Genomic DNA, 20,423 nt, shown 5'->3' with positions numbered 1-20,423 from the left:
TCCTGTTCCAGACCTCACGCCAGCCTGCGTGAGCTTATACGCGTGCCTTTCGGCTTCCTCCTAGTGGATTGGCTGTCTTGCCAATCCACAAGAATTTCTATATGCCGGTCCGCAGTTCGTCGTCTTGTGGTAGCGTTCTCGCTTCCCGCTTCCCGCGCTTCCCTGCCTCGAGATGACTGGATGTTGTTGTGTCGTCTTCATCATCATTTCCATTACGGTCGGAGGAAGGCAATGCAAACCACTTCCTCTACGACCTTGCCTAGTACGGCGGTGCGGGTCTCCCGCATTGTCCCCTAGGCTCCTCGGAGTATGGGACCTTATCATCATCTATAGGCCTATCTATTCAGTTATGTTGAATTTCATGTAGAAATTTCAATATTGTAAATATAGCTTCTCGTAAAACATAAATACTTATTTCGTAATTGTTGAAGGAAGACTGGATGCTCTCCAGTAATGGACGAGAATAGTATTCATGACCAGTGCGCCAAATGGCACATTCCAATAGGATAGTGGAAGATGGCACACTGCAGTTCACTCCACAAACTTGTTTAGGAACGTACGGACTCCTGAAAGGCCTACCCAGTCCCCTGATTGAAATGGCTCCGAGCACTATGGGACTTAACATCTGAGGTCATCAGTCCCATAGACTTAGAGCTAATTAAACCTAAGGACATCACACACAGCCATGCCCGAGGCAGGATTCGAACCTGCGACCGTAGCAATCGCGCGGCTCCGGACTGAAGCGCCTAGAACCGCTTGGCCACCGCGGCCGGCCAGTCCCCTGATTGTCAGCCATGGAGGTTGTATGTCATGAGTTGAGAAGACATATAATTTCATACTGGCCTCCGGTCACTGGTCTTCATAAACTGACACAGCATGTGTTTCAAGCACGACTAGAAATTCCTCTAGTTGACGTTGGTGGCTCTTTTCTTATAAATACCTCATACTGAGGTCGATGATGATCTTCGGTTCAGAATGGAATGACAGTTTAATCATTTAATACACGTTATATGATGAATATCTCCACAAAAAAACATCAAACTGGTGCCACATGGTGTAACACATATTATCAATTTCACTCTCTCTCGCGAAATGACGACGACGGGACAGTTCAGAAAAACAGGAGATCGTGCTTGTTTTTGTGTGTGTTTATGGATTTGAGTCGCTGAACGACGAGGTTATCAATGCCCCTACGAGGATTAGAATGTAGTTAAAACGTAGAAAATGCGATAAAGAAATAAGAATTAGTCTGAGATAAAATCACACTCACTCCCAGTCTCACCCATGACCATTCACACAATGACACTAACTAACACAATGTACGATGGCGTAAAAATTGTGAGATTTTGTAAAACTCTCAATTAAAAACAATAAAGGTAAGAGTAAAAGCACAATAGATTCACTGGAGTATGGGACTGGCTAATAACTTATAAAAACATGGATGAACCAGCAACCATGAAAGCAAATGACGACTGTCGCTCTAAAATTTTAGGGAACGAATCAAACATTGCACAAAACTGAAAGCCGGCCGGTGTGGCCGAGCAGTTCTAGGCGCTTCAGTTTGGAAACGCGCGACCGCTACGGTCGCAGGTTCCAATCCTGCCTCGGGCATGGATGTGTGTGATGTCCTTAGGTTAGTTAGGTTTAAGTAGTTCTAAGTTCCAGGGGACTGATGACCTCAGATGTTAAGTCCCATAGTGCTCAGAGCCATTTGAACCATTTTTGAAAAAAACTCGAAAATACGTACCACGTTCATGTCTTTGTCATTTAAAGTAGAGGTTCCAATCGGTTGACAAATGAGCAGCTGCTCTCTTGTCTGAATACAAAATGGAGTCTACTAAACCGTGGTGCACAGTGATCCGCACGCCACAAGCACCACACACTGGAGAGTCCTCTCGCCGCAGCAGAAAGTCATGGGTCGAAGTGCTGTGTCTTACGCGAAGACGCCTGAGATGGATCTCGTACCATCCGCTTAGCTGGAAGGAGGTAGGCCATGGTCGAGTTGTGGGCTTTACAGGACGCAGTTTGCTGCCCATCACTTCCAAGCGACTCGTCTCCCCACCAAGCATGACTCCATACCTTACAAAGAGGCGGAAGATGCAGGAGGATGACACACTCAACGAACTGAGGGTCACGACACGCCTCCTTGGCTAACTACATTCGACATTTCGTTCCCTTTTGTACACACCTGCTCTGGGAACCAGCAGGGAAACGTTTCCTTTCACAGCCTTTGGAATTGGGGTAGGTGTCCAGGATACGCTGGACTACCTTATCTGCCAGGTAGAAATGTAGAGACTGAAGAGCACTTAGGAAATCGGAGCAGACGAGGAATTTAGCAGACGTGGCTCATCTCATATGCTCCAGCGCACTCAGGATCGCGTATACTTCGGCATCGAAGACAGTGAAATCTTGAGGCAACCGAATCTTGAGGACAGGATCAGCGAAAACAATAGAGCAATCAACTGAGTCCTCCTGTTTAGACCCATCCGTGAACACGCAAAGTAGTTGTGCTGCTCATTTCAAATGTTGGAAAATATCATATTAAAAGCATAAACAGGAATTTATCCTCCCATATACTGCACTAAATCTAAAATCACGCTGTGTCTTGCAGTAACCAGGGTGGGAGCAGGTTAAAACTCTGGATTTGGGTCTGAAATTGCCTCACACCAAGTGACTACAGCTCACAGTCTACGCGGATTTCAAACGCCTTGTTGGTCGTGAACGATTGGAGAAAAGCATGAAATGTATTCTCAATTGCGAACATGGATAATCATCAGCTGTACGAGACGGCACCCAAAAAAACCAGAATTATTTTTCAAAAGCTATGTATTTTCAAACTGTTTGCAAAACAACCTTATACCCTTCAAAAGTACTTTCCATTACAACCAATACATTTGTCCCACCAGTGCTTCCACTCTTCGAAACATTTTCGTAGTCCTCTTTGGAAATGGCTGACAGATTCTCCGTCGTTTTTTCTTGATTTCTTTAATGTTGCCAAACCGGTGTCCTTTCATGCTCCTTTTTATGCTTGGAAATACAGAAAAGTCGCACGGAGCCAGTTCAGGCAAGTAAGGTGCGTGGGTCAGCGGAACCATATAATTTTTAGCCAAAAACTGTCTAACGGAGAAGGCTGTGTGTGCAGATGTCTTGTCGTGGTGGGAAAACCAGTCTTCTCTCTGCCACGAATCGGATCTTTTTTGACGAACACTGTTGTGCAATCTTCTTAAAACTTCCAAATGACAGATTTGATTGACGGTCTCACCTGAGCCAACAAACTCTGAATGAACTACATCCTTCGCATCAAAAAGGTAATCAGCATTGTTTTGATGTTTGACCTGACTTGACTTGACAACTTCTTTTTTTTTTTTTTTTTTTTTTTCGGTGGGCCGACGATGACATCTTCCATTGGCTTGATTGTTGCTATGTTTCTGGGTTGTAACCATAGCACCAAGACTCATCACCACTTTGACAGAAAATCTGGATTTGTTTCTAGCTGTTGTTTCAAAGCACGACATGTTTCAACTCGACGTTCCTCTTGATTGTGAGCCAGATCCAAAGGAACAAGCTTTGCAGCAACCCTTTTCATTCTCAAATTTTCCGGTAAAATTCGCTGAACCGAACTCCAAGGTAACACACAAATCTCTGACGGTTGATCAGTTGTCTGACGATGGTCTGTAAGCACAAGCTCTCGAATTTTTTCAATATTTTCGTCAATTCGGACAGTTTATGGACGCCCATAACGAGTTTTGTCATTAATCGACCTGTCGGCATTTTTAAATCGAGAAAACTAGTGGTACACTTGAGCTTTTCCCATAGCGCCATCATGGTAAGCTGTTTTCAACATTGAAACAGGTTCAATGATATTTTTACGGAATAGAAAACAAAATTTTACAGCCGCACGTTGTTCACTTAGGCTTTCCGTCATAAAAAAAAGAAACAAGAAGACAACAGGGCTAGCAAAAACAGTCACTGCAGATGAAGAGAACAAACCAGGTCGGGAACACAGGAGGCACTGAACTGGCACTCAGTTGCGGTATACACGCCTAGTGGTAGAAATGCGTACTACACAGGCTCCACCCACAGAAATGTTATTCCGGTTTTTTTTTTTGGGGGGGGGGGGGGGGAGGGGGACTCCGGCATATAATAGAATGACGACAAGGACTGGGATATGACATAACGACTGGGGTCACCATAGTGCCTGTTCCTGTGCATGTCGCAAGGAACATCACATCGCACTTCTTAACAATATAGGCACTGTAATACCGTATTCTCCGACTGGAGAAAAGGCGTTCCATAGCTGAACGAGCAACATTATGGTACGTTGGTGAAGTCGGTGCAGCGAAGATCTTGTATACTCAACGCACTATGAGGTGTTGCCGCTGAATGGTAAGTGGTGGATCCCCAGTCTCAGCACAGATACTAACTAAGGGGCTGGTCCTGTTAGCATCCGTCACCAACTTGGTGAACAGCATCAATGATCAGCAGGTAAAAAGGTCTGGCTGATATGTATACCGTGCACCCATAATTCAGCCGTGATCTCACGAAAGCTCTATAAAACTTTAACAGACGCACCCTGTCTGCTCCTCAGACCTGTGGCTAAGGAACTTAAAGATGTTCAGCGCCTCTTGTGCCCTTGTTTTCACGTCCTTCAGGTGTGGTAAACACGACAGTCTCGAACAGAAAATGAGGCCAAGGAACCTCACAGAGTCTTTCAAAGACAGAATAGTGTCCTTCAAATGTAATTCAAGCAAACTGAAAATACGAGGAGAACGATTAAAATCGACACACACACCTCTGCAGAAAATGTTCGCTGAGCTGGAAAATGTCATGGGGTTCCTCCTAATATCGTGTTGGACCTCTTTTTGCATGGCGTTGTTCAGCAAGCCTACGTGGCATGTACTCAACAAGTTGTTGGAAGTCCGCTGCAAAAATATTGACCCATGCTCCCTCTATAGCCGTCCATAATCGCAGAGCACTTCCTGTGCAAGATTTTGTGCACCATCTGACCTCTCAATTATGGCCCATGAATATTCGATGGGATTGATGTCCGGTGATCTGAGTGGCCAAATCATTCGCTCTAATTGTCCAGAATGTTTTTCAAACTAATCGCGAACGAATTATCCATCTTTATTATTTGCAGCTCCTTGTATTGGCCGTGTTTGCAGTTAAAATTTTTGGATGTGAAGTCCGCCAGTTATGCAAAACACCGTTTTTCTCAGTACTCAAACATGTTTCGGCGCCACTGTTCCATCATCAGTGGGTTTTCGTTTTATTTTTCTGCAATGTGAACATTTTTGTTAAATGATTATAAAATTAAGTGCATTTTTAGTTCAAACAACAGATCGTTTCTTTTTGTAGATACCTTTACATTTGGTGTGCATGAATTTTCTGGATCGCTTTTGTGTTAATTGCTACAGGTAGCTTGTCATGATGTTGATGAGAAAATTCATGCACACCAAATGTAAAGGTATTTACAAAAAGAAACGATCTGTTGTTTGAACTAAAAATGCACATTTTAAAAAATGTTCACATTGCAGAATAAATAAAAACGAAAAATCACTGATGATGGCACAGTGGTGCCGAAACATGTTTGGGTACTGAGAAAAACAGTGTTTTGCACAACTGGCGGACCTCACATCCACAAATAATCGCGAACGATTATGGCCCAGTGACATGGCGCAATATCATCCATAAAAATTTTCTAGATGTTTGGGAACGTGAAGTCTATGAATGGCACCAAATGGTCTCCAACTAGTCGAACATAATTATTTCCAGTCAATGAACGGTCAATCATAGGGCCCAGATCAGTCCATTTAAACACAGCCCACACCATTATGACGCCACCACCAGCTTGCACACTGCCTTGTTAACAACTTGGGTCCATGGCTTCGTGGGGTCTGCACCACTCTCAAACCCTACCATCAGCTCTTACCAGTTGAAATCAGGACTCATCTGACCAAGAAACGGTTTTGCAGTCTTCTAGCGTCCAACCGATATGATCACGAGTCCAAGAGAGGCGCTTCAGGCGATGTCGTGCTGTCATCGAAGGCAATCGCGTCGGTCGTCTGCTGCCACAGCCCATCAACGCCAATTTTCAGCTCACTGTCCAAACGGATACGTTCGTGGTACGCTACACATTGATTTCTGCAATTATTTCACGCAGTACTGCTTGCATGTTGGTATCGACAACTCTACGCAAACGCCGCTGCTCTCGATTGTCAAGTGAAGTCCGTCGGCCACACTACGTTGTCCGTGGTGAGAGGTAATGCCCGAACTGGATATTCTCGGCACATTGTTGATAAAGTGGATCTCGGAATGCTGAATTTCCTAACGATCTGCGAAATGAAATGTCCTAGGCTTCTAGGTCCAACTACCATTCCGCGTTCAAACTCTTTAATTCGCTTCGTGTAGCCGTAATCACATCGGAAACTTTCTTCACACAAATCGCCTGAGTGCAAATGACAGCACCGTAAGGCACTAACCTTTTATACCTTCTATACGCAATAGTACCGTCATCTGTGTGTGTGTGTGTGTGTGCATATCGCTATCCCATTACTTTGTCACCTTAGTGTAAAAATCATCTTTGCGTCCCACTCCCCAGGCTACCTCAATGTAACTTTTATTCATAACTTTTGTTTTTCATAACACTTCAACGTAATTTGCACCTGAAAAACGGCTGCAGCAGTGTTGGAAAGGAAACGGAAAAACTGCAAAATCGTTCAGGAATTAGGAGCATTGTGCAAAATTCCTTATTGTAAATGTGATGGAGATCGTACGAAGGCACACTAAAAATAGTTCTTCAGAGACACTTTTCCTTCAGTGAAACAGGTAAGGGCAATAAGATATAGGTATCAGACGTACTGTCCTCCACACACCGTCAGATACACTATGTGATCAAAAGTATCCGGACACCTGGCTGAAAATGACTTATAAGTTTGTGGCACCCTCTATCGGTAATGCTGGAATTCAGTATGTTGTTGACCCACACTTAGCCTTGATGACAGCTTCCACCCTCGCAGGCATACGTTCAGATACGTGCTGGAAGGTTTCTCGGAGAATAGCAGCCCATTCTTCACGGAGTGCTGCACTGCGGAGAGGTATCGATGTCGGTCGGTGAGGCCTGGCACGAAGTCAGCGTTCCAAAACATCCCAAAGGTTTGCTGTAGGATTCATGTTAGGACTCTGTGCAGGCCAGTCCGTTACAGGGGTGTTATAATCGTGTAACCACTCCACCACAGGCCGTGCGTTATGAAAAGGTGCTCGATCGTGTTGATAGATGCAATCGCCATCCCCGAATTTCTCTTCAACAGTCGAAGGCAAGAAGGTCCCTAAAATCTCCATGTAGGCCTGCGCCGTGACAGTGCCACGCCAAACAGCATGTGGTGCAAGCCCCCTTCATGAAAAACACGACCACACCATAACACCACTTCCTCCGAATTTTACTGTTGGCACTACACACGCTGGCAGATGACGTTCACCGGGCGTTCGCCATACCCACACCCTGCCATCGGATTGCCACATTGTGTACCGTGATTCGCCACTCCACACAACGTTTTTCCACTGTTCAACAGTCCAATGTTTACGCTCCTTTCACCAAGCGAGGCGTCGTTTGGCATTTACCGGCGTGATGTGTGGCTTATTAGTAGCCGTTCAACCATGAAATTCAAGTTTTCTCACTTCCCGCATAACTGTCATAACTACTTGCAGTGGATTCTGATGCAGTTTGGAATTCCTGTGTGATGGTTTGGACAGATGTCTGCCTATCACACATTACGACCCTCTTCAAATGTCGGCGATCTCTGTCAGTCGACAGTCGAGGTCGTCATGTACGCTTTTGTGCTGTATGTGTCCATTCACGTTTCCATTTCACTATCACATTGGAAACAGTGCACCTAGGGATGTTTAGGAGTGTGGAAATCTCGTGTACAGACGTATGACACAAGTGACACCCAGTCACCTGACCACGTTCGAAGTACGTGATTTCGCGGAGCGCCCCATTCTGTTCTCTCACGATGTCGAATGGCTACTGAGGTCGCAGATACGGAGTACCTGGCAGTAGGTGGCAGCACAATGCACCTAATATGAAAAACGTATGTTTTTGGGGTGTCCGGATATTTTTGATCACATAGTGTAGCTCGTAGAGTGTAAATATAGACGTAGATGTGGATGACGAAGATGGTCACCTTGACGACAGCGTAGGAACCGGATCCGATGACCTCCTCCGGGATGAAGCCGTGTCGTTCCAGGACTGTGCTGCGGTCCCTCCAAAGGTCCTCCGCGGGCGCGCGGATGTCTGCCACAGACACCGACCGCGCCCCCTCCTCGTCCAGCAGGTACTCGCTGGACGCTCGCCGTGGCAGGTCGCGATGGTGCGTGCGCTCGCGGCTTCGTTCGTGCTCGCGCACCCCTGATTACACCACACACCACCACCTTATCGCTACTGCTTCACTGTCTGCCTCTTGTGTAGTAGCAGCTGCTAATAGAGCGAACAATGGACACTAAATTTTAACCATTCCTTTCAGTTCCCATTTTTATATCTGTCCTTGAAGTTTAACACTGGCACCAGCCTTGCAGATGGCAGTGTTGCATTATGAAAGGAACTGAAAAGAAACTGTCACTAGAATGCGCTACTCAACTCATGACGCGACAATGTGTGTTGCCTGTGTAACATTGTCACTCTTTTGATGGTGACTGTTGGTAGCAGTTTGTATTTCTGGTAGTTAATATACCGTTTAAAAAAAGCACACATGTCACGAAGGAATTTTCCGAATGGGACGGGTAACAGCAGATTCAATGTACATGTACAGATCAACAACTTATTGAAATTTCAGAAAAACTCTGTGGTTTATTTAAGAGAAAGACCTTCAAAGATTGAGCCAGTCGTTAACGCATTGTCCCACCTCTGGCCCTTACGCAAGTAGTTTTTGGGCTTCGCGTTGATTAATAGATTTATTGGATGTCCTCCTCAGGAAAATCATGTCGAATTCTGCCCCTTTCATCCAAATCCTGAGCTGGTTGCAGGGTCCTGTCCATAATGCTCCAAACGCTCTCAATTGGGGAGAGATACGGCAACCATGCAGGGCAAGGTAGGGTTTGGTAAGCACGAAGACAAGCAGTAGAAACTCACACCGTATGCGGGCGGGCATTATCTTGCTGAAATGTAAGCTCAGGATGGCTTCCCATGGATGGCAACAAAATGGAGCATACAGTATCGACGACGTACCTATGCAGCATAAGAATCTCGCGGCTGACAACAAAAGGAGAGCTGTTATGAAAGGGCACTCCGGACCATCATCGAGTCGTATGGTGATCAGCAGTCACATTGTTATCCCACCGTTGTCCGGGGCGTCTCCAGACACGTCTTCGCAGGTCTTCGGGACTAGAGAATACGGTACTCATCACTAAAGACAATTCTATTAAAGTCAGTGATCTTCCAAGCCGTAGATGTGTCTAGAGATTGTAATAAAACTGGTTATAGTAAGATAAAATGCACTAGACGATCTTCAGTAATATGAAGTCACTGATTCCCAAGTTAAAGACTCAAAACCCAGAAACCCACTACCAAACAGCTATACCAAAATGTATAAACGTCAACATATAAAAACACATTCTGTAATTACTATGATTATTATTGACTTCTTAAAAAGACAGGCAATTATAAACAATTACTTTAGCTTTGTTTTTGTAATCTCCTTTCCAAAGACAATTTTGCATAGATTGATATGTACACTCCTGGAAATGGAAAAAAGAACACATTGACACCGGTGTGTCAGACCCACCATACTTGCTCCGGACACTGCGAGAGGGCTGTACAAGCAATGATCACACGCACGGCACAGCGGACACACCAGGAACCGCGGTGTTGGCCGTCGAATGGCGCTAGCTGCGCAGCATTTGTGCACCGCCGCCGTCAGTGTCAGCCAGTTTGCCGTGGCATACGGAGCTCCATCGCAGTCTTTAACACCGGTAGCATGCCGCGACAGCGTGGACGTGAACCGTATGTGCAGTTGACGGACTTTGAGCGAGGGCGTATAGTGGGCATGCGGGAGGCCGGGTGGACGTACCGCCGAATTGCTCAACACGTGGGGCGTGAGGTCTCCACAGTACATCGATGTTGTCGCCAGTGGTCGGCGGAAGGTGCACGTGCCCGTCGACCTGGGACCGGACCGCAGCGACGCACGGATGCACGCCAAGACCGTAGGATCCTACGCAGTGCCGTAGGGGACCGCACCGCCACTTCCCAGCAAATTAGGGACACTGTTGCTCCTGGGGTATCGGCGAGGACCATTCGCAACCGTCTCCATGAAGCTGGGCTACGGTCCCGCACACCGTTAGGCCGTCTTCCGCTCACGCCCCAAACATCGTGCAGCCCGCCTCCAGTGGTGTCGCGACAGGCGTGAATGGAGGGACGAATGGAGACGTGTCGTCTTCAGCGATGAGAGTCGCTTCTGCCTTGGTGCCAATGATGGTCGTATGCGTGTTTGGCGCCGTGCAGGTGAGCGCCACAATCAGGACTGCATACGACCGAGGCACACAGGGCCAACACCCGGCATCATGGTGTGGGGAGCGATCTCCTACACTGGCCGTACACCACTGGTGATCGTCGAGGGGACACTGAATAGCGCACGGTACATCCAAACCGTCATCGAACCCATCGTTCTACCATTCCTAGACCGGCAAGGGAACTTGCTGTTCCAACAGGACAATGCACGTCCGCATGTATCCCGTGCCACCCAACGTGCTCTAGAAGGTGTAAGTCAACTACCCTGGCCAGCAAGATCTCCGGATCTGTCCCCCATTGAGCATGTTTGGGACTGGATGAAGCGTCGTCTCACGCGGTCTGCACGTCCAGCACGAACGCTGGTCGAACTGAGGCGCCAGGTGGAAATGGCATGGCAAGCCGTTCCACAGGACTACATCCAGCATCTCTACGATCGTCTCCGTGGGAGAATAGCAGCCTGCATTGCTGCGAAAGGTGGATATACACTGTACTAGTGCCGACATTGTGCATGCTCTGTTGCCTGTGTCTATGTGCCTGTGGTTCTGTCAGTGTGATCATGTGATGTATCTGACCCCAGGAATGTGTCAATAAAGTTTCCCCTTTCTGGGACAATGAATTCACGATGTTCTTATTTCAATTTCCAGGAGTGTATTATTATTGTCTTTGCTACAGGTCGTTATAGGTAAATCTTTGTTCTTGTTCATTCTATTATGGAGCACGAGTAATGTACGTCTTTAGTTAGCATGGAGGTTGAATTTAAGTGTATTGTGAAATGAAATAACTAAAAGTATATCCATTCGACAACTGAAACTCAACCAGTGTACATATCGTTTATGAAAATGAAGTCGAGCATCCCTTAGACAAGTATATGAAGGTGCATTTCAGAATCTAGCATGGATTGGATTACAGTCCTATAACTTTCGACAGCAATGAAGTACTGTAACAAACGAGTACTATGAAAAATGTTTATTTAAATTCTACCATTGCTACCTTTCTCTGCAGTGCGTCACTATCTCAGCAAGCCAAGTGCTGTGAAATTGTGGTCAGCCACCCAAATTTAAACTTACTTCAGAATTACTGAAAATTGCTGAATAGTCTTTGGGTTATAAGACGGTGGTTATGGTTACAATATGGGGGCTCGTCCGGAATCTTCTGAAAGTAAAATGTAAATACTGTGTTGGATTATTTTTCTTGCTGCAGATGAAAAAGTATATATGCTGCGAAAATTTTAAGTACGTAATTTATATGACCAGTCAGACAAGTTTGAACCACAGCTACAAAACAGTAACAATAACTGCAAAAGGAGTTCGTAATCAAGAAGAAGAAAAGGATTAAAAATAAAATTTGTGGTGAACAATTAACACCGTCGACGTCCAACAACCAAGTCAAGTACTTGAAATATTTTTTTTTCCTTTCTTTTAATGGTGAAGTGTTTCATTGCATAATCGTTGACAATGGCAGTAATTGAACAGGAATATAGACGTGGGGGATAATATAGACGTGGGAGACTTAAGTAGTGTTATGAAACAAGAACAAGAAAGCTTTATTGATGAATTAGTAGAACAGGAAAAAGACACTGGTAAACTATTAAAACATTAAGATCAACTTAAAGATAATAAAGTTCAGTTTGAAAATGTTAATGAGGAACTTGAAATCATAATGGTCTGTTCAAAAAATTTAAACACGAAAGTAAGGGCCAGTTCATAGAATTCGATCATTCAATAGGAGCGTTATTTGATTGTATCGGTAATAATACAGCTCAACTAAACGATATCAATGGAACAATTAGTGGATTAGATGGTTGAGTATAGAGTGTTGAGTCCAAAATGAAAGAAATTGAACTTAAATTTAAAACTGAAGTCAAAAATATCAAAGATGAAAACACTGAAGATAGAGGGAAGAGAAACAAAATTACTTTCGAAAGAATGCAACAAGGTAAAAAGTCTAATTTCAACTTTGGAAACTAATGTTGTTGCTAAACTGGTACTTTTTGAAAGTAATTTTGTCAAACAGGACAGCATACAATAAATTTCCAGAGAATGTAATATTAAGTAACAACAAAACCAGCAACCTAGAAAGTAGTGTTCCAGTTCTGTGCACTAAAGTTGAAGTATTGCCCAATGATGTAGTTAACAGGAATCTTGTTAACAATGTTGGTACCATGTTTTGCAACATTCCAGTGAAAAACATTTAGGTGAATGTGGTTCATATTCTGTGGATTTTCTGCAGCATTGCAGAGATAATTTTGGGTTTATTATGACTGACATCATGAAAATTCAGTTTGTTAAGAAAATTCTAGAAGATGAAGCATTATGTTGATCTAATCGGTATACTAATGATGACTCAGACTATGCAAATTTCGAGGAAGGATTTATAGACAGATTTTGGTCAGAGACTAAACAAGCTAAAACAAAAAGTAAATTTCTCAATGGACCAAATTGCAAGGAAGAGCATATCAGCATGAAACAGTTTTGCAAAAATCAACTTAAAAGTTAGCTCATTTGAGCAAACCTTTAGATGAACTCACCCAAATAGATGCGTCAAAAAGAAAGTTACCAGCTGAGGTATAGTGTGACCTGGTCTATGAGCCAAACAACACGATAGGCTAATTTTGGAAATATGTAGATGAATTACGAGAGGTCTTCGGAAAGTAAGGTCCGATTGGGCGCGAAATGGAAACAACAGTTAAAATCTGATGATGCATTGCTCATATGTTTTGACCAGTGCCTCTAATGTATCTGTCGACCGCGTCAAGTCGCTCGTCTCAGCACGTAAAGATATATAGGAAACAGTGTCTCCCGCCAAATAAAAGGGCCTGGTGAGAGGTTTCGCATGATATTATGCAGCGCACATAACATAACACAACATAATTGCCAAGCATTTCCTTCTTCATGATAATGCTCGGCGGCACTCTGCAGGGGCATTGAAGAAGTTCCTGCAGCGTTTTCGATGGGAATGTTTGATCTCCCACAATACAGCCTTTAATTGGCTCCCTCTGAGTATCATCTCTGCTCACATGAACTGCCGGCTAGGAAGACAACATTTTGGCACCGACAACGAGCTACAGACCAGTATAGAGAATTTTCGGAAAGAAATGGCGGCTCCTTCTGTGACAAGGGTATTTGTAAGTTGGTATGACGCTACGAAAGACGTCTAAGTCGGAGCGGCGACTGTGTAGAGAAATAACTGGAAGGTTGTAATCAGACACCCTCCTCTAACATTACCTTTTTTTTATAGAAATAACCAATACCACGTTTACCATCGATTCTTGTATGGGTGAACATTATATTAGCTGTTTAACTGAATGAGCTTCATAAGATTTTGTATACTATGTGTTATGTTTCGGGCTAAAATTTGTAAAAAGAAATTATTTTGTTAGTACTCTGTATGTACAGCTAAAATTACTCTTCCTTTAGAAATATTTGAAATTACGAAATTTCTGGTATACTTAAAATTCCTATAATTAATTGCACAATATAAAGCTAATTATTAAATTTATTTGTGGATTCATTTATAAAATAATATTATATTTTAGCGAAGATTCTTCTTTTGTCATGAAATTTTGTAAACTCTTTTGCTTTGTAAATTCTTTGGGATATTGTGAGTACCGCAGAATATAAGTAGCAGTCGGTATGCCTCTGATGGAGACAAATGTATTTTTTTATGATCGACATTATCAATGTAATTTGGAATATTAAGTGGAAATGGTAAAGACGGTGCGAGTTTGAAAAATGTTACAAAGAATAAAATTCAAGAAATATACAGGCAGCGCTTCATCAGTTATTTACTCATCAGGAGCCCACAACGTTAAATAAAAAAAAAAATTCAGCCGCAAAAATGAACCCCTTGACCCAAGAACAGGAGCCAACAACAAGAGAAAATGAAGATAAGTAAAAAGTTTGTCTTTTGTATATCTTACGCCTCACGAAGCTTTCAAAACTTGTGCAGAGACAGAGAATTTTAATACTAGCGATGTGTGTGTGTGTGTGTGTGGGGGGGGGGGGGTAAGATTACTAGGTGTAGCTAGCTGTTGCAAATATAATATTTTTGGTTTCCACCGACCAACAGAACTTATTTTCCGAATAGTACTCGTAGATAAAGTTTTGGGGAAAATAACAGGGAAATACAACCATAATAGGTACAAAAATTTTGAAATAGGTAGTAAGAAAATTGGCACAGTAATAATCACAAGAGAAGGGAACATAGTAACCACAATGATAAAAATTACTATCAGAAGGAACACAATAGAATAAATGGTAATTTTCATTTTGGAGACCAACATGTAATAGATGGAACAGAAATTGGAGTAGAGATGATAGCAACTACACTATGAAGGAGGATGGGGTATAAATTCAGGAAAAAAAAACTAGCTTGGGACTCATTGTCAGAACACAAGTTAGGGGTTATGAACTAAGGAACTAACGGACCAGAAGTTACACTAATACCAACACACAAGAAAAATACTCGAGTGAAGCTATCAGTAGCTATCTTATATCTTAAACATGTGTACTGTCCTGTTAACATTACATCTGTAGAGAAACAAGTATGATTACCAGGTAAGGCAAAATTTGCAAATAACGAAAGTCGGAACACAGAAATTGGAAAAGAGGATACAGAAGAAATTAATTTATCAGAATTCTATAACAGAATACAGACTTGTCGTTAGTAACACTGAAATAAGTGATTTTAGTGATAGTTTTGAAATTCAGGAACTATTGAAAGAAGCAAGTACGAAAAAAGTGAATACTGTATTAACAGGCTGCAACTTAAGTGAAACTGGGTAGTGAAACATTAATGAAATACTGTAACCTGGCAGTCAAGGAAGGCAGGATTCGCTTACGATTGTGGACGGAGCCGTAACCAGTTGCTATTGGTTCCCTTTTGCAATCAGACACATTTATTTTAAAATGGTAATTCCTGACTCAGCAATAAATAAAGATATCACACGTTATTAATGAAAGAATAAATAACTGTGTTATTAATAGTGCTGTCAGTGTGTTACAATTTACCAAATAAGCCTAAAATACATACACAACAAATAATGTTTTAAAAACAAGCCAGTGTGATCCCAATTAGAATTTTAAGGCAAGTAACCACAGTCACGGCTGCAGGCCTTTAACGCCGACAACGGCAATTATAAAAAATTTAACAAACACACTGTAAAACACCAATGTAATAGCAAAGGTTAATTTAAAAGGACAGGCAACTGATCACCAAATGGGTGAGACAAAACGATGGTAAACTTGTTAGCACAATCATTTAAACCTCCTGTAACGCCGAGAATAGGAATTATATAAAAAAATTTAAGAAAACATACAGTAAAACAGCAAATACAACAGCAAAGGTTAATTTAAAAGGACAAGCAACTGATCACCAAACAGGTGAGACAAAATTGTGGTAAACTTGGTAGCGCAATCATTTAAACCTGCTGTAACGCCAAGAATGGCAATTATAGAAAATTTTTTAGAAACATATAATAAAAGAGCAAATACAGTAACCAAAGACAAGTGCCAGTCACAGACAGTACACCAGGAATCGACCTCTATGTAGGTCCGGCAAAAAATACTTTCGCGAGCGATGAGATAGGCAGCCAAGAGTTGCACTCACTTCACAAGATGGTAACTCAGACTAGTAGCAGTCTAACGAATGACTATTCATAATCTTGCTGAGGCTACCTGACGTCCAATAAACCAAATGCAAAGACGTAAAAGTACTCCAAAGCCGGAACCGACGGTCTGGACTCCGTCCGCAGAATACTGTGCTCAGAGCGCCCAGAACTAGAAAGGAATCACTACCACTAAAGTAGAAGAATCGCAACCACCTTACAATCCAGAAAGCTGTCAGAACTACTCGCCTTACCGGACAGCAGCGGCAAGGCGAGGAAACGTACACTGCCGTAACATACACTAATCCCCAGAACAGGTAACTGGGGCGTTACTGGCCACGAGGCAGGAAAAATACCGCTGGTTGAACTTAACAAACTGAACGCAATAAATAGTAATTAGGGCAGGAAAGCTAATCAGATACGCCTTCCCCAAGCACTCCACTCGCTGCTCTTCGCCTCAGCAACACTACGAGAGGCAACACGAACCAAAGTCACTGAAGAAAACTCAAGATCTCACAATGTTGGAGGTTTCTCTACTTGAATCCAAATGCACTCAACTCAAAGCTTGCACGAACCGGTTTACGACGAGGTCGTGCACCCTTGTGACCACAGGCCTTCGAACTGACAATCAACGCGCGCAGCCAGCGTTCCCGGCGTGTTCCCGCACTGCGCGGACCTGGCTTCTCCTGAGTCCCCAACCGTACTGCTCACTGACACGACACTTAAGAACCACAACGTCGTCCCAAAGATAGGGCCACAGTTACTACATATCGATAACCACGGCTGCTGCCACTAGCGGACAGGCAAAACTTGCGAAACCAAGTGGCACCAGTCAACTCGAGAAGAAGACAAACAACCTCAACCGTGTCAACTAAACGATACGGCCTGGTCTCCAACACGAGCCGCAGCATGGGTCAAATACGAAATGATGATGCTGGTAATATGTGTAGTGATATTCATGATGTTTGTGGTAATATTGATGTCAATGAATATAATGAATTGTAAGTAAGTGATACTGAGTATAGTAGTGAAGAGGAAAAGTATTTTGGTTGTTTAAACAAGAATTGGAGGCATTATGTATTAGTGGAGTATTATGCAGTAGTGACAATGATGCTGTGTAGATACACAAGGACAATGTTAAGGGATTAAGTGATGTATCACAGCAAGTGAAACTCTTTATTTAATTACTAGTAAGGAGACATGTATAGATGATCATACTAATTCATTTACCAGTTATGACAGTGACAGTAGGCTACTTAATAATATGAATGAAAATGGATCTTTTTATGTAATATGCGTTTAAACAGTGATGCTATTGAGAAAGATGAAAGCTTAGAAAGATGATTCAAAATCTGTGTTCGACTTTATTACTTAAAAGTAATTACCATAGATCTGATCTATGTGAAACAAGTAACTGTGCGTGGATAGATGAAATTCTCAATGGCGGTGACAATGATGTCTGTGATAGTTTAATGCTAAGTATACCAAAGACAATGAAAAATGGTAACAATTTTGATTTTGGAGGCTTCAGTTCTGAAGAGCCTGAGATTACTGTATGGACTACACATAATTCAAATATTTTTGGGGGGATGATATAATGAACTTGTTTCTGATGTGCAAGTACTACAAGCTACTGAAAAACACCCAAAGATACAAAAAAACGAATCAATTTGTAAAAACAAAGTGCTTAATTTGAAAATGACCTTTTTAGTTGCAAAGGAAACACCGCATTGGGCCAGTCAATGTGTTATCTATGCCGTATCAGTTTTTCAACATTTTTTTAATTGATGAATTAATGGCAAAAATTATAGATGAAACTAATCTTTACAGTACACAGAAGAAACCAAATAAAACCTTTAACTGTAACGGTCATGACATTTAGATATTTACATGCCTAAGTGTTATTAGTAATCTGGCTCCTCCTACTGCTGTTCGTGATCTCTTGAATAATGTTACTGGTGCTGAGCTGGTAAAACACACAATGTCTCAGAGATACTTTGAGAGTTTGACGACAACTTTGAATTTCAGCGACAATACAAAGGGTCCAACCCTCGAGAGTCGAGATCGTGTGAAATTCTACAAAATTAGGCCTGTAAATGATCACATGAATAAAAAATGTCTTTCAGTTGCAATGAGTGAGTGTCACATGCTGAACAAATGCACCACATGAAAATTTATGTCGAAGATAAATCACTTAATTTGGATACAAACTTTTTGTTTTGTGTGCAGAAATGGAGTTTGTACACAAAACGAAAATCGACAGTGCGGAGGGAAATAATCTAAAATTCAGATTAGATAATGAACCAGATCATGTGGAAACGTTGTGATTAGCCTCGTAAGGGAAATTCGAAGGGACCAGAACTAGGAAAACTATTTTAACAGTTATTATACATCTATATATCTACGTACTTTTCGATAGTAACATTAATTCAGTCTTAACTATTGTTCATCTGGTGTATAAAACTCTGCTTTATGCGATAAAAAGGTTTATTAATTATGTAAATTTCACACACTTTTCCAAGTGACGTTTATGAGTGCATATAGTAAGTTCCACACAATTTTGCATAAATACAAAGCGTAAATAAAATATTTTTTTTCCAAATTAAGAATGTATTATTGTTTCTCCGTTTTTCCAGACATCCTTGAACAATTACAAACACAAAAAGGATCATTTGGTGTTCCAAAGAAAAGTGTGGAATAAAAGGTTAACATCACGAAATTGATAGGAGTAATACCAATTACAGGATGGTCCATATGCGTGGAAACACCCTTCTAAAAGAAAAGCAGGTACATGAACAGAAATTTAAAAAAATGGCTCTAAGCACTATGGGACTTAACTTCTGTGGTCATCAGCCCCTAGAACTTAGAACTACTTAAACCTAACTAACCTAAGGACATCACACACATCCATGTAGCAGTCGCGCGGTTCCGGACTGAGCGCCTAGAACCGCTCGGCCACCGCGGCCGGCTCAGAAATTTAAAATCAAGTTTATGTATTTACTAGCTGAGTACGCGGAACTGCCCAGGTATGTATTTATTACAGTTCTCTTAGTCTATCTCCTCCTCTTAGTCCATCTCCTTGTCTCTCTCTCTCTCTCTCTCTCCCTCCCTTCCACCTACCTCACTGTCCATTTTCTTCTCCTCCCTCTCCCTGTCCACCTCCTCCATTCCCTGTTCCTCATTCTCTATCGATGTCTGCCTTTTCCCCTCTCTGTCCATCTGCTACTACTCCTCCTCTCTCTAGCTATCTGCTGCTCCCCACTCTCTCAATCCATCTGCTCCACCCCCTCTGTCCATCTGCTCCTTCCCTTCTGTTCATCTCCTCCTCCTTCCTCTAAGTCCATTTCCTCCTGTCCCCTCGATCTCCTCCTCAACCATTTTATCTCCTCCTCCCTGTCCATATACTTCTCACCCTTCTCTGTCCATCTGCTCTTCCTACTCTCTTTTCATTTCCTCCTGCCCATCTCTGTCCATCTCCTCCTTACCCACCTCTCAGTTCATCTTCTCCTCCCCCTCTAAGTGTATCCTTTCCTGTCCCCTCTAACTCTTCCTCAGCTCCTCTGTCCCCACCTCCATCTCTCTCTGTCAGTTCCCTCCTCCCCACTGTCTACCTCCAGTTCCCTCCTCCCCCACTGTCTATCTCATCCTCCCCCTCTCTCAGTCCATGTTCTATCCCCTTGCCCATCTACTCCTCCCTTTCTCTGTCCATTTCCTTCTCCCCAGACCTCTGTTCCTCTCCTCTTCCCCCTCCCTGTGACCATCTACTCCTCCCCCCAGTCTCTTAAACTTCACCTCTTTCCTTCCTCCATCTATCTCCTCCTCCCCCTTCTCTGTCCGTCTCCTCCCCTCTCTATGGCCATTTCCTCCTCCTCCATACACCTACCTCCAGTCCTCGTTCCCGACTCTGTCGGTCCATCTGTTCCTCCATCTGTTCTGTCTGCATATTATCAGCCCCACCCCTTTCGTAGGTTGCTGGTTCTTACCCCCCACCCAACCCCCTCCCACCGTATTTCTTTCCAGATGATAACTAAATGTCTACCAAATTTGGTTGAAGTCGATCCAGGTGTTTATGAGTTTTTTTTTTTTTTTTTTTTTTTTTTTTTTTTTTTTTTTTTTGTCTTCGGTTTTGTCGGCTTATGCACGTGTCACATATATTGGACGTAGTTCACACACATTCGTATACATATTTCCCCTGTATATCTAGATAACTTCACCCTACAGTTTCGTTTTGATGCAATTAAATGCTTATAACGCCATATCTCCCGAACTATGTGTATGCAACAACATAATTTTGTAGGTGTAATCAGCTGTATATAT

General features: G+C 42.8%; 1 protein-coding gene across 1 annotated transcript in view; it reads right to left on the bottom strand.

The window, feature by feature from the left end:
* Positions 1-20,423, bottom strand: part of LOC126195733 (testis-specific serine/threonine-protein kinase 4-like) — a 229,786-nt gene that overhangs the window by 76,477 nt on the left and 132,886 nt on the right. Inside the window, exon 2 of the mRNA XM_049934361.1 lies at positions 8,184-8,407. Within this exon, the coding sequence (XP_049790318.1) occupies positions 8,184-8,407 (224 nt within the window). The remainder of the gene's footprint in view (positions 1-8,183; positions 8,408-20,423) is intronic.

Source organism: Schistocerca nitens, chromosome 7, assembly GCF_023898315.1.
Source record: "Schistocerca nitens isolate TAMUIC-IGC-003100 chromosome 7, iqSchNite1.1, whole genome shotgun sequence".
NCBI lineage: Eukaryota > Metazoa > Arthropoda > Insecta > Orthoptera > Acrididae > Schistocerca > Schistocerca nitens.
The sequence above is the reverse complement of the archived record's forward strand: the minus strand, read 5'-3'. Positions and strand labels throughout refer to the sequence as shown.